The sequence below is a fragment of the Sinocyclocheilus grahami genome, unplaced genomic scaffold (assembly GCF_001515645.1).
Source record: "Sinocyclocheilus grahami isolate Dianchi unplaced genomic scaffold, SAMN03320097.WGS_v1.1 scaffold289.1, whole genome shotgun sequence".
NCBI classification, from domain to species: Eukaryota; Metazoa; Chordata; class Actinopteri; order Cypriniformes; family Cyprinidae; genus Sinocyclocheilus; species Sinocyclocheilus grahami.
Window position 1 is genome coordinate 1,585,522 of NW_015505468.1, and position 14,353 is coordinate 1,599,874.

Here is a 14,353-nt window from a genome sequence, read left to right on the forward strand (position 1 = left end):
CTTCGTCCACGGTGAAAACCGATCCGGCGACGCGAAACGCGAAGTTAATGTATTTCCTCAGCAACCAGCACAGATCAGCTCTAGGCATGACGAAGCAGATATCGTCCTCTTTTGGAAGACCAAACAAAGTAGTTTCGCTTTCACAACGAAGCACACAGCTCTTCCCGACATGGCGGCGGCGGCAGCAACAATACTACAGCGAGAATAAAAGTTACGCCTTCTTTCTTTGTGTGAACATTTGGGCGGCGTTATGCAAATCTTCCCACATAGTGACGTAGACATGTGGGGGTGTGTTAGAACGAGGCGTTTTAGGTAGGTGTGGCTGACTCTTAACTTTTAGAAAGAATATCTCTTTGGATTTGAGACTTTAGTCTTTGCAACTTTACAGATCTTCTTTATGCACCAAGAGCTTGTAACACTCCAAAGAGAAAGGAAAAATTGAAATCGCATCATATGACCCGTGTTTTCTAGTGAAATCCTATCAGAAGAGATGTTTTTCAGTGGTTAGGCTTATAGTGATTTATCTGAAATAAGAGAATCATGCTCAACAAACATATCTGTGATTGGCAACAATGCTCAGCGCTGCAAAAACACGTTGTAAATTGAAACCTTTGATGCTCTTCACAGACACTCACATAAATACAGGAGCATTTGAAAGCAGCCACCTATCAGCAAATCGGTACTATACCGGTACTGTGGAAAGGCTGGTATCATTACGTTTTTAAAATGTAGGTATTGACTTAGTACTGAAGTGCCGGTACTTTTGACAACATTACTTCTGATGTTCTTTACTTTACAGTTTTCCAATAGTTGACCATTACATATTCCATAGTATTTGCCTGTTGGTTTTTCTAGAATTTTTACGTGATTTGAGCTTAGGAAGCACTTAATTTATTCTACCATTGTCAGATTTTATTCCTGATTTGAAAACTAAATTTTGGCAAACAGTTATGGGATTTCTTACCCCATTCAAGTAGCTGCCTTGGGGAGTAACAAATATGGCCGCTTATTTGCAGTACCTTAAAGGGACTTTCTTTTTAAGCTTTTAAGTGATGTCCATCAAGATTAGCACAGTGCCTCACTTTGAATTGGTGGGCTTTTTATTTTTATTTTTTTGTAATTTATCGGATGTACAGTTTTCCTGTTGCAGACAAAAATCAATCAATATCCCATGGAGTGAATGTTCATAATGTTTATGCTTTGATTTGAACTTTCAGGCCAAGTCAGCATTTTGCCTTTACTAAAGCAATAAGCCCCAATAAGCCGTGGTTTACAGTGAATTTATAACATCCTTTGTTACATGAGCATGATGTGTGCTCCAAATGCTGATCCAAATTAGCAGCTTAAAGGCAGACAGGGTAGGTGATTTAGTTCAGAAACATTTTTTGTTATGCTGGTTGAAAGTCTCTTCACATCCCGATATCAATCACTAAGTTAAGTGCTCTAAATGTATTTATATGTACTTATATTGTCTGTGGAAGTTTTCTCATACATGAGGTAATCTGACAGTGTTGCATTAAATCCTCCACCAACGCCGTCTCCTCCACCAACGCTGGTTAGCCTCTGGTCTGCCTGTGCGCGGTCATGTGTTTTGGAGGAGGCGTGGCTTTGGAGTAGAGGTCGACCGATGTATCGGTTTTGCCGATTAATTGGCACCGATAGTTGATTGCTGGAACTATCGGTTATCGTCAAAAATCCATGGCGATAGTTTTCCTGGGTTGCGTCCATTGCTGGAGCGGCTGAGAAGGGTCTGCTGTCATTATACAGTACGAGAGCGGCCTCTAGTGGTTGAAATCATTGACGGCACGTGCTATTTGTTTAGACACGTGATACTGCACGCTGAACAGAGCTGGAAACTTCAGATGCGGATTTAATTGCAGCTGACAGAAAATCCTGCCACGCCATTCACATAGTTTTCCTTTAAATTACATTATATTGGTCCTGGATTAAATCAACTGTTTTAGAGCGCTGCTTGAGTTGAATGCGATGCGTCCGGATTGTGTGTGATACCGGTGAGTTCTCCTAGACTCAGCGCTGCGCTTTTATTTTGATTAGATAATCATCAAGTGTTCAAGAATAGAAGCAGTTCAAGTCTGAGAGTATACATACAATATCCATTTGTATATAATTTTAATGCTATAGCCTTTGTGTATATATTTAAAGATGTGCATCTTTAAGCATGACAGTTTAAATTAAATGGTAACACTTTAAAATAAGAGTCCATTTGTAGCATTAAGATTAATGAAAGCTGTGTAAGTATTGTTCCTTGTTAGAGTGTGTTAATTTCAACATTTACTATTAACTATTATCATTATTATTTTTACTACTACTACTAGTATGGTTCAGTACTGGTTTTGTTAATAAAGCACTATTTTAGTTTTGTTCAGTATCAATTTTAAAACAATCGGTTAATTAATCAGTATCGGCCAGTGTGGTCCAACCTAGCTATCAGTATCGGCAAAATCCACTATCGGTCGACCTCTACTTTGGAGAGTGATTTGCAGGGAGGGTGAGATCTTATGCTTTCAAAGCTTGCTTGCTATTGCTAGCCTCTCCGAAATCGCCTACCCTACCTTTAACCAGCAACACCATACATTAGACCAGCATGGAAATTTGAACTTAGCTAAAGTCTTTCAGCGGGCCGAGGGACATTTCTTTAAAAAAAAAAACTGTTAAGTCAAGTGACCAAAAAGGGCCTGAACCTCATAAATAATGCTGGTGCTGGAGCGCAGGTGTGCTGGTTGACTAGTAAATGTTGTGTTTTGGATGCTGGTTGATAAGTAAGGGATGTTGTTGGTCCATCAGTTAGGACAAATTTAATTTAAGTAAATTAAACAAATGAAAAAATTATATATACTATTTAGAAAAATAATATATAATTTAATTAATTACATTTGCTTGAAATGTAAAATGTATTTAAATGTAAATGTAAAAAGTATATGTATAATTAAGTTTAATTTGTTTAAAATATATAATTTATTTAAATGCAATTATTTAACTAACATATATCATTCACTTACATTTAAATAAATTAAATTAATGTAATGAAGATTGTTTACACAAATGTAATTAAATTTACATGTATGCCTTTAGTGGATGTTTTTATCCAAAACAACTAAAAGTGTAAATGTATCATTTTTTTATAAGAATGTGTATTCCCTGTGAATCAAACCCATGAGGTATTGCTTGTACCACACTCTACTAGTTGAACTACATGGACATAAGCTATTAGTAGGTTTAAGGTCCTGTTTAAGTCGGGTGGGACTGAAAAGTATTTGTGTGGTATACATAACCCTGATTCCTTGAGAGCTCTGTTTCTGATAACTCTAATGGTTTAGAATATGGCAAGGCATTTCCATCACTAATAGGATGCTGTTTCTCTTTGTGGTTCCGGAAGGATTTTATAGAAAGCTAACCATACAGTTACCGATCACATCTAATGAGTTTCTGTCCCTCTGACTCACTCTTTCTCTCTTTCTTTGTGGTTCTACCAGTTGTTTCTCATGCAGACGTGTAGAGAATCACTCTGAATGTTCAGGATGAGAAAATGGCGCATTCGTTTACTCCACCAGGACCTAAAAGTTTCCGTAAGTTCACCCGTGAATCTCTTAAGGCCATCGAGAGTCGGATCGCTGAGGAGAACGCCAGGAAGTCCAAGGACAAGCACGAGAAAAATAAAGACGATGAATGCAGGAGGAAACCCAACAGCGGCCTGGAGGCCGGGAAAAATCTGCCCTTCATATACGGAGACGTTCCCAGAGGATTGGTGTCCACACCACTGGAGGACCTGGACCAGTTCTACAGCAATCGGGCAGTGAGTTTGGATTTATATTTCTCAACGAACCCATGAGAGTCCACAGGCACTGCAAGGGGTACAAAGCATCACCCTGAAAACTGGGAATTAAAGTTTAAATCTTAGAAAAATGTAAAAAGAAAGACTTGGAAAGAAACTTTATAAATGTTTTTGAAATTTGAAACATGTAAAAAAAAATTTGAAAAAGACTTGATTTAATAATATAAAAAGCTATTTCATGATCAATAATTAAATAAGAAAATGTTCAACAAATAATGTTTTCAAATGCAAATTAAGAAGAACTAAACATATTCTATGTTATTGTTGTGCATGTTTTATTGTACAACCCGTATTTTCTATTGCCCTACACCAACCCTACCCCTAAACCTACCCCTCACAGGAGACTTTCTGCATTTTTAGATTTTCAAAAATACTCATTCTGAATTATTTATAAGCCTTTTGAATTAAGGGGACACTGAAAATGTCCTCATAAATCACCTTCTCGTTGTAATACCAATGTCATACCCATGTTATTATACAAATTTGTGTCCTCATAAACCACATAAACATGCACACACACACACACATATTTATTTTATATTTATTTTGCTGACTGTTTTGCCCACCTTTAATGTATTCATCTTCTTCATCTCCCTCTTGTTTAGACTTTTATAGTAGTGAACAAAAAAAAGACAATCAGTCGTTTCAGCGCCGCTTCTGCCTTGTACATCTTCAGTCCCTTCAACCTTCTGAGGAGAATATCAATTAAGATTTTGGTACATTCATATCCTTCTCAACTGCTGAAACATGCAGATGGCGACTGTCTTGCTGTGATGGATGGGTCTTATGTTTTTACTGTTTAATCCAGTGGGTTTCAATTGATAATTTACAACCCAAAAATGAGTTGTAGGCCTGTTATGTTTGATTGGTAATAAATGCAAATAATTAAATGAAAATAACCATGATGAATCAATGTAGATGTCAAATGGACATGTTGTTCTCAGAAACCATTAACAAAATTACACAAGGTCAAAAAAAATATGACCCAAATGGCATTAAAGAAAGGTTTGCTTCAGGATAAACATACTTTGTGTGATAAATGATAAGCAGCTGAGAGCCTGAAACTATGGCTTGATGACTTCGTGTCCAATGTAAAATCTGATCCTGAAGCAAAACCAGTTGAGAACCTCTATATGATTCAATCATTTATCAAAAAATCTATTTTAAATGGATTATCATTTTACTAGCTAAAGCCTCTTTAAACCTCTTTTACTCCATACAGCAGGAAAATTTCATTTCAAGTGTGTATTTCAGTAAGATTTGTTAATCATTTTGAAAAAATCTCTTCTGCTCACCAAGGCTGCATTTATTTGATCAAAAATACACTAAAATCAGTAATATTGTGAAATATTATTACAATTTCAGATAACTGTTTTCTATATGAATATATTGTAAAATGTAATTTATTCCTGTGACGCAAAGCTGAATTTTCTGCGTCATTACGCCAGTCTTCAGTGTCACATGATCCTTCAGACATCATTCTAATATACTGATTAGCTGCTCAAAAAACATTTTATTATTATCAATGTTGAAAACTGTTGTGCTGCTTATTATTTGTATGGAAACCATGATGCATTTATTTTTTCAGGATTATTTGATGAATAGAAAAATCAAAAGAACAGCATTTATTTGATTTTATTTTTTGGTAATATTATACATGTCTGCACTATAACTTTTGATCAGTTTAATGTGTTCATTTCTATAAAAAAAATCTTACTGACCCCAAACTTCTGAATGGTACTGCAGTTCTGTCACTAAGTTTCCTTAACTGCAGCTTTCACATTGTTCAGTATGTTTATAATGTTCACTATACTGGCAAACTGCGCTTTCATGGTCTACTCACAGCCTCCAGACTGGGCCAAGAATGTAGAGTGAGTTGATCTCTTTGTTGCTTTTCAAGCATCGTGTAGAAATGTTCACTATGTTTGCTGAGTGCAGGAACTGAGGGTCTTGTTTTTAACAGATATGCCTTCACTGGGATATACACCTTTGAAGCGCTCATAAAGATCATCGCCAGGGGATTCTGTGTGGGACAGTTTACGTTTCTCAGAGACCCATGGAACTGGTTGGATTTTATGGTTATAGTCATGGCGTAAGTATGACAAATCTGTTATTTACCCCGGCTACGCTGATATAAATTATTATAATCCATTTATTATCATTGCTTAAAGGTGGCTTAAAGGAGGGTAAGCGATTTTTCAAAAACGCTTTAGAAAACTGATTCGGGCCGACTAGCAAAACAAACTTGTAGCCAATCAGCAGTAAGGGGCGTGTCTACTCATGATGTGGAGGGGAGAGAGTTCAGTGCACAGGACGGACAATAGCCAAGCCAAGCGACAGAAAGATAGAGATGGCGGATAAAAAACAAAAGAGGAAAACGTATGCGGAACAAAAGAAGGCTTAAGGCAAGAAGTAGGTAAATATCGGATCAGCTTTCCAGCGCTGGAGAGAACTCAAGGAGCGGAAGGCCTGCGATCGGACGCCGAGGTTGCTTTGTTTATTCTCGGTAACACCGTGTCTGTGTTGCAACAGCTAAAGTCTGTCTAGTACACTGGACGCGACAAAGCGACCATTGAAAATCATTTTAAATTTGTGTCAATACATCGTGAATAGAACGCAGCAGCAGTTTTCTGTCGGGGATTTGTAGTGTATATATATCTATGGTGTAGACAGCATCACTGATTATAATGAGTTCTATAGTATTTTGTCGTGCCGCTCGCGTCTAATGTAGACACGGTGTAACATTGGTTTTGCTTTGTTTCACAGAATTAATCGTTGCGTGGGTTGCGTACGTATGTGTGGGGCGTGAAAATCATTTTAAATTTGTGTCAATACATCGTGAATAGAACGCAGCAGCAGTTTTCTGTCGGGGATTTGTCGTGTATATATATCTATGGTGTAGACAGCATCACTGATTATAATGAGTTCTATAGTATTTTGTCGCGCCGCTCGCGTCTGGTGTAGACACGGTGTAACATTGGTTTTGCTTTGTTTCACAGAATTAATCGTTGCGTGGGTTGCGTACATATGTGTGGGGCGCAGCTATCAAAATAGGGGCGAGACCCTTTTGGGGTAGGGGTGTGTTTGTTTTGGTGATTTCAAATGTCAACATTGGCTACCAGAAATCACTTACCCTGCCTTTAAAGGTGAAGAGTGTAAAAAGACTTTGCTGGTTTCTAGCTGACCAGGTTTACTTTCTTAATTCACATTCCTGTCTTATCGTGGATGATTTATCTGTAAAAACTGTTGCAGATAAAAAATTCTGCATTTACAATCGTTCATTAAAATGTAGTAAAATCTCTAAAACCACATTTCTTTTTGACTGACATCACCTAAACCTCCCCTGAAATTACTCCTTTTTTTATATGAAACACCCACTTTCACCATCCAGTCAATTCTTTAATGATAAAAGTCCCATCCTACATTTTTTCATAGTATTTAACTTTAAAACATGTCAGAAAATGATGATGGAAGGGGCAAGTTGGAATTTGGGAATGTTCATTATTTTTGCAATTCTGTTAGGTGCTGCTAATGCGTATAAATTACACTCTTCAACTTTAGCGTTTCTTAGTCCATTGAGTGGTCAAAAATTATCATCTTCAGTTGTTATTGTCAGCTTTCAATGATAAGAGTGCTGCGGATAAAAGTGTCTGGTAAATGTCAAAATATAAATGTAAATCTGTAGGTTGAAGCACATTTCTTTTTTTCTTGGTTTCTGTCTCTAACATTTAAAATGCATTATTAAAGAATTGAATTGATAGTTTATACATTTAGAGTAAAACGTTTAGAGTTCAAAAAAGTTGTTCCAAAAAGCTTGTGCTTCAAAAATGTGTTTCTTTGCTAAGACTTCTCAAAAACTTCTCAAATTGGCATATTTGTCTATTTAAAATCACAGAGAAAAGTTGATTGCTTTGCCAGCCCATATTAAAACAAAAAATACTTACAATTGTTTATAATAGTGTTTATTGTATTTTATTTTAAATGAAAATATATTTTTAAATATTAAATGTTATTTTATATTTCATTTTTGATATATGTGTATGCACTATATGTTTATTAAAATACTTAAACACTATTACTTTTTAGAGTTAAAAATACTCAATACTTTAATTTTAATCATTGTTTTAAGAAGCGGATATAATCTTTAATTATGCATTCTTAACTTATAATTATTCCATAAAATGCCCATAAAAGCCACTAGCATCTTCAGTGCTCATCCGCTTTATTTGTATCTGTATATTTGGTCCCACAGGTTTGTAACAGAGTTTATAAAGATAGGCAATGTATCAGCTCTCCGCACATTCAGGGTACTCAGAGCTTTGAAAACTATTTCAGTAATTCCAGGTAAGCAGAGAACGCGATTAGATGTACGACCTCTGTGTGACCTTTGAACCCGACTGCAACCCTGTGTCTCAAACCTTCCTGTGTGTTGTATGTCTGGCTGTGTTTGATTTCCCACCCTCCATGTTTCAGATATGTAACAGAGTTTGTGGATCTGGGTAGTGTGTCCGCCCTGCGAGCGTTCAGAGTTCTTCGAGCCCTGAAAACTATATTTAAACAAGGCACAAAAACAATGTTGGACCAAGGTTTCCAACAAAAAGTGTAACTGTTGGTAAACATGAATTTTGCTCCATCCATACATGCATCAGTACATCCATAAATGCATCCATACATTTATCCACCAATGCATACATGCATCCATGTGTTTCAGCAGAAAGCCACATAAAATTATATAAATGAATGACTGTACAACACTAATTTACTTATTGTATTAGTGATTTAGAAATGGTACAGAACATTGAAATCATATATTATTGCTGTATGTGACAAGTTATTGCAAATAATATGGGTATCACAACATCGCGTAATCCAAAGAGACTAGAGGTTTTAGAAAACTTTCGATCAGGGCCTATATATAAAGGCAGTGAAGAGTGACAGGTCCAGTATACTAATTACAAGTATTGTGTGTGTGTGTGTGCATGTTTATGTGGTTTATGAGGACACAAATTTGTATAATAACATGGGTATGACATTGGTATTACAACGAGAAGGTGATTTATGAGGACATTTTCAATGTCCCCGTAATTCAAAAGTCTTATAAATAATTCAGAATTAGTTTTTTTGAAAATCTAAAAATGCAGAAAGTCTCCTGTGAGGGGTAGGGTTGGTGTACACTCTTAAAAATAAAGGTGCTTCAAAAGGTTCTTCAAGCGATGCCATAGAAGAACCATTTTTGGTTCCACAAAGAACCATTCAGTCAAAGGTTCTTTAAAGAACCATCTCTTTCTTACCTTTTTGTAATCTGAAGAACCTTATTTCACCACAAAGAACCTTTTGTGAAACAGAAAGGTTCTTCAGATGTTAAAGGTTCTGTATGGAACCATTTAGACAAAAAAGGTTCTTCTATGGCATCGTGAAGCACCTTTATTTTTAAGAGTGTAGGGCAATAGAAAATACGGGTTGTACAGTATAAAACCATTATGCCTATGGAGAGTCCCCATAAACCATAAAAACAAACCTGTGTGTGTGTGTGTGTGTGTGTAAGTGATCTGTACACCTGCCAGACAGCCAGCTGTCATCATTCAGCATTATGGACGTTTACATTAGCTCCAGCAATGAAAAACCTTTTTGAGAGAAAGAGGAAGAGGAATTCTACCTTGTTCATAGGGGTGTGAAATATGATATCCATTGGAAAGTACTTTAGCGGGATGGGGGAAAGCTATCATAGGAGTGAGGTAATCTGGACCGCTGCTTGCTGAGGACAGTGCCTTCCACATGTACTATTATTCTGGCACATACACAAATTCTGCTGGCATTTTGACATTTCACTAATTTGCATGGGGCTTGGCACTGCTCCATTAAAAAAAAAACATGTCCCATTTAATTCGATGGGTCAGAGAGAGGATGGAAAATGGTCAGTCTGTTTTCTGGTCTTTTCTGGTGTTAATGTATGACAATTTTCTTCAATATTTTTTGGTGCCAAAAATGGACCAATAAGAAAATTGTCATTTATTAAGGGACATTTATTGCACAAAAACAATGAAGAAATGGTCATATGGTAATTTTTGTGCAATAAATAAATAAATAAAAATTACATATAAAATACATTAACAGATGAAGAATATTAAATGCAAAAATGAAGAAAATAGTAATATATTAAGACTTTTTATTGCGAATGGATCAGTCTTAATATCATCATTGGCCCATTTTCTGCACCAAAAACAATGGAGAAAATGGTCATATGGTAATTTTTAGTGGGGGAAAAAAGTACCAGTGAAGTGAATAATATTTTATGTGTATATATATATATATATATATATATATATATATACTGTATATATACATACATACATTTAAAATATGAAATGACCTATAATGAACTGAATAAACGTTCTGCCGTTGCTTGTCCAATTGATCTGTTGCTAGACTCATAATTTTCTTTAAAATGTTTAGATTAGATTTTATGTTATTCTTATGTGGGCTGAAATTTTGAATTGCAAAGCATCACTATCTGCCATTTTTCTTTAAAGAAATTGCTAAACTATGTAATTGCATGACTAAAAACTACAATTAAATACACAGATTGCAATTACAATATTTTTGGATCATTACTGTAAAATTAACAAATTAATTTAAAAACACAGGATTTCCATGAACTTACACTAATAATCACTCCACATCACAGCTATAGAGATAATGACACAGAGGAACAAAATCACTAGAATCATTTTTTTTTCCAAATCATAAATAATAAAAACATTGACAAACAAACAATTACCATGCATTGGTGTGGATGCCTATGTAGTTATTGCTATAGTTATATATGATAATAAGGTGGACAGTTGGATCGGCAAATTGTTAAAAGTTGTAAATTGGGATATCTTCCATCAGTTAGTCAGGTTACGTCCTCATATGCCTTAATTTGTTTGGCAGTGTATTTGTAAGGCTCTTTTCTCTCCTCAGTCCCCTCTGAGTTTTCAGGGTTCAATCCACACCCCACGTCGGGACAGCAAAGGTAGCATCTTCAGCTTCCGCAGGCGTGTGCATTCAGAAAACAACTACGCTGACGACGAGCAAAGCATGTGTGAGGAGACGGGCAGCCGAAGAGACTCTCTGTTTCTACCCTCTCGATCCGAGCGGCTTTACAGCACTCTTAGCAAAAGCAGTCTGACGCCGCGTATATTGTTGCCGTCTAATGGAAAAGTACGATACGTGGTTGACAGCAATGGCATGGTGATAGTGTCGGGCGGAGCGTCTTCACCCAACTCGCCCTCCGGAATACTGACGCCGGAGGTGTCCAGAAAAAGAGCCATGTTTGACGACACTTGCGTAAGCACATATAATGCATGTGCTGATGCTGTGGTGCTATGCTTTGTTTTAAACTGCACATTTTTATTATCATTCTCTCTCTATTAGGGGTCCAAGCACTGAAGGTGTCGGAACCCTATTGTATTTGTACTGATTATTTTCGTCTTCTTATCACTATTCTTTTTCTGTCCTAAAAGTGTCTGGCCAGCCAAAAACGTAAGTCCTAGAAACACCAAATTTGGCAGGATGGTCCCAAATCTCCTCCACTCAGGTGCATGCAGACCCCGGTTGGACCATAGATGGTGCTATAATCAGTACTTTTAATTTTTTTCTCATATCTCCGCAACCATAAATGTTAAAATAAAAAAAATGTATCTGAGACAAACTGAACAAAACGTACTGTATATCTTGGTTCCCTTTTAAGGGAACTTCGAACTGCGTCCTCTAGGGGTCGCTATGGGGAACGCCTCGTCGTGACCCGTGTCTGAAGCATACATTGAAAAAACACCAACAACACGTTGGCCGGCGACAGCCCTTGACGTCACTACAGGTGTGACTACAGTATAAATAGGCGCCGGGAGAACACATCATTCTCTTCTTCATCTAGACAGATAGAAAGTTTCTACATTATTCAGCATTAAAAATTAATTTTATTTGATTCTGCCACCCTCATTCTCTGCTTGACTCAAATCAAAATTATTTTCTCCTCCTCGTTCGTAACAAATCCATGGATTTTTAAAAAACTTCATCTCAACTTCATCAAAACTAAAGACATCTATCAACTTTTATTTATTTTTCATATTCTCACATTGTCATCTTTCTCCTACGTCATTGTTCTTTTTCATATTCAGCATAATCATCAACATCATCTTCATCAAGATATTCATGATTTTTGCCAATTTTGTTCTGTTCTGCCGTTGCTTGTCCAATTGATCTGTTGCTAGACTCATAATTTTCTTTAAAATGTTTAGATTAGATTTTATGTTATTCTTATGTGGTCCACTCAGGTGCATGCAGACCCCGGTTGGACCATAGATGGTGCTATAATCAGTACTTTTAATTTTTTTCTCATATCTCCGCAACCATAAATGTTAAAATAAAAAAAATGTATCTGAGACAAACTGAACAAAACGTACTGTATATCTTGGTTCCCTTTTAAGGGAACTTCGAACTGCGTCCTCTAGGGGTCGCTATGGGGAACGCCTCGTCGTGACCCGTGTCTGAAGCATACATTGAAAAAACACCAACAACACGTTGGCCGGCGACAGCCCTTGACGTCACTACAGGTGTGACTACAGTATAAATAGGCGCCGGGAGAACACATCATTCTCTTCTTCATCTTCACTGACTGTTTTGTTTGAAGCGTGCATTTCCGTGGCTTTGTACACTTTCTAAAATCCACACTGTGGTAAGTTCGCATGCTAGTACTTTGCGTTCTTTCTAAAATCCTGTATGGTGAGGGCTTCGCACGGCAGCTTCGTGCCCTTTCTTGAGCTGGTTAAGCCCCGGTTCCACTCCACCTATGTATCCTCCGGATACCCACTTTTAACAGGGTGTTGCTACTAGGGGTCTGTTGAGACAGTTCCTTCAGCATATGCAGAGCATGCGGTAGCCCCTGTGTGACAGGCCAAGACTTAGTATGGTTCTAGGCTCTTGGTCATATTCCCTTAAAGGAATCTATTCCTGATTCCAAGCCTTGAGCTCTACCCTGGGCCCAGGAGTTCTGGCCCTAACGGGTAAGTTTTTGGGGTATGTAGCCTAGGCCTTTGGCCGTAGGGGATAATGTCACTGATAGCCGTCCTAACATCCCTGGGGCAACTCACATGGCTATGGTAGAGTTGGTACTTTGTGCTCGCCATGGTTTCTGGCATGCACTCCCCTCAGCATGGTGGCGTGGGTATACCGTTACCCATAGCGACCCCTAGAGGACGCAGTTCGATGTTCCCTTGAAAGGGAACGTCTCAGGTTACATATGTAACCATGGTTCCCTGAGTAGGGAACGAGACACTGTGTCCTCTAGGTATCCTGCCATGCTTCAGATGAAGAAGTGGATGATGTGTTCTCCCGGCGCCTATTTATACTATAGTCGCACCGGTAGTGACGTCATGGGCCATAAACCTACTTTTTCAAACTCATTTGTCCAGTTAATGCCAAATTTTGTATGTATCATCTAGAGACCCTGTTGACAAAAAGTTATCAAAAGAATGTGGATTCATCAAATGGAAGATATAATTTAATAAGTGTATGGAGCCATGGCTACAAAATTAATTGGCTTATGTCTTCTAAACGGTTTGACTAATTAAAATTATTTTGATAACTTTTTGTCATTATTGTCTATAGATGATGCATGCACAATTTCATGAGAATCAGTCCAATGGTTTAAGAGGAAATCTAAAAAGAATTATTTTCCAACTCAAAATTGTCGACGAACACGTTGTACTAATGTTGTTCATTAGAGGGAATCACAGAAATCTATTTTTTCTATCCGTTTCCATCACTCTGAATAACAAATAAATAATTTTTACAGAGGTAAAACAACAAAAAACAAACCTGTGCTTCATATCCTTTTTTGTCAATAGTTTTTGTCAATAGCTTACTTTACATTTAAATTTACCAATTGATGTCTGTGGTTCACATAGACAATACTCACAGAAGATATCTGATAACTGACATAGTGTATGCAGATTTTTTGAGGGTTTCAGCAATTTCTCAGGGATCAACTCTTAATGTGAATGACACATGAATGCTCATAAATTGAAATCTGTATAAATGGTTCAGAATAATGACTTGTACTAAGCAAGATGAAAAAAATTATTATAGTTTCATATGGATGAATAAACTTTATCAGTTTGCAAAAGAATGTGATATCCAAAACACCTAAATATCATTAAATGTTACTTTCATTTTAATATATCTAAATAATATTAAAAAGATTTGTCAAGCTGCATGACGTGACTTTATTTATTGCTGTCCCAGTTACAATGAAAAGTTGCCTCTTTTTATTGCAGTAGCCTAAATATTGCTGCCTTCAAGTGTACTTATGCTTGTTTAATAAAGGCTAAAACAATCTAAGTCTAATCAGTTTCCAAAGAAATCTGTGATCTCCAAAATACCTTCATATATATATATATATATATATATATATATATATATATATATATATATATCCTATATTCAGTATCTATGTCATGT

The 14,353-nt window shown here is 36.7% G+C and overlaps 1 protein-coding gene across 1 annotated transcript in view; it reads left to right on the plus strand.

Annotated features, from left to right (window-relative positions):
• Positions 1–14,353, plus strand: part of LOC107600687 (sodium channel protein type 2 subunit alpha-like) — a 67,109-nt gene that overhangs the window by 12,773 nt on the left and 39,983 nt on the right. Inside the window, exons 2-7 of the mRNA XM_016292644.1 lie at positions 3,495–3,814; positions 4,459–4,577; positions 5,635–5,724; positions 5,817–5,945; positions 8,327–8,453; positions 10,787–11,182. Coding sequence (XP_016148130.1) covers positions 3,548–3,814; positions 4,459–4,577; positions 5,635–5,724; positions 5,817–5,945; positions 8,327–8,453; positions 10,787–11,182 — 1,128 coding nt within the window. The 5' untranslated portion in view covers positions 3,495–3,547. The remainder of the gene's footprint in view (positions 1–3,494; positions 3,815–4,458; positions 4,578–5,634; positions 5,725–5,816; positions 5,946–8,326; positions 8,454–10,786; positions 11,183–14,353) is intronic.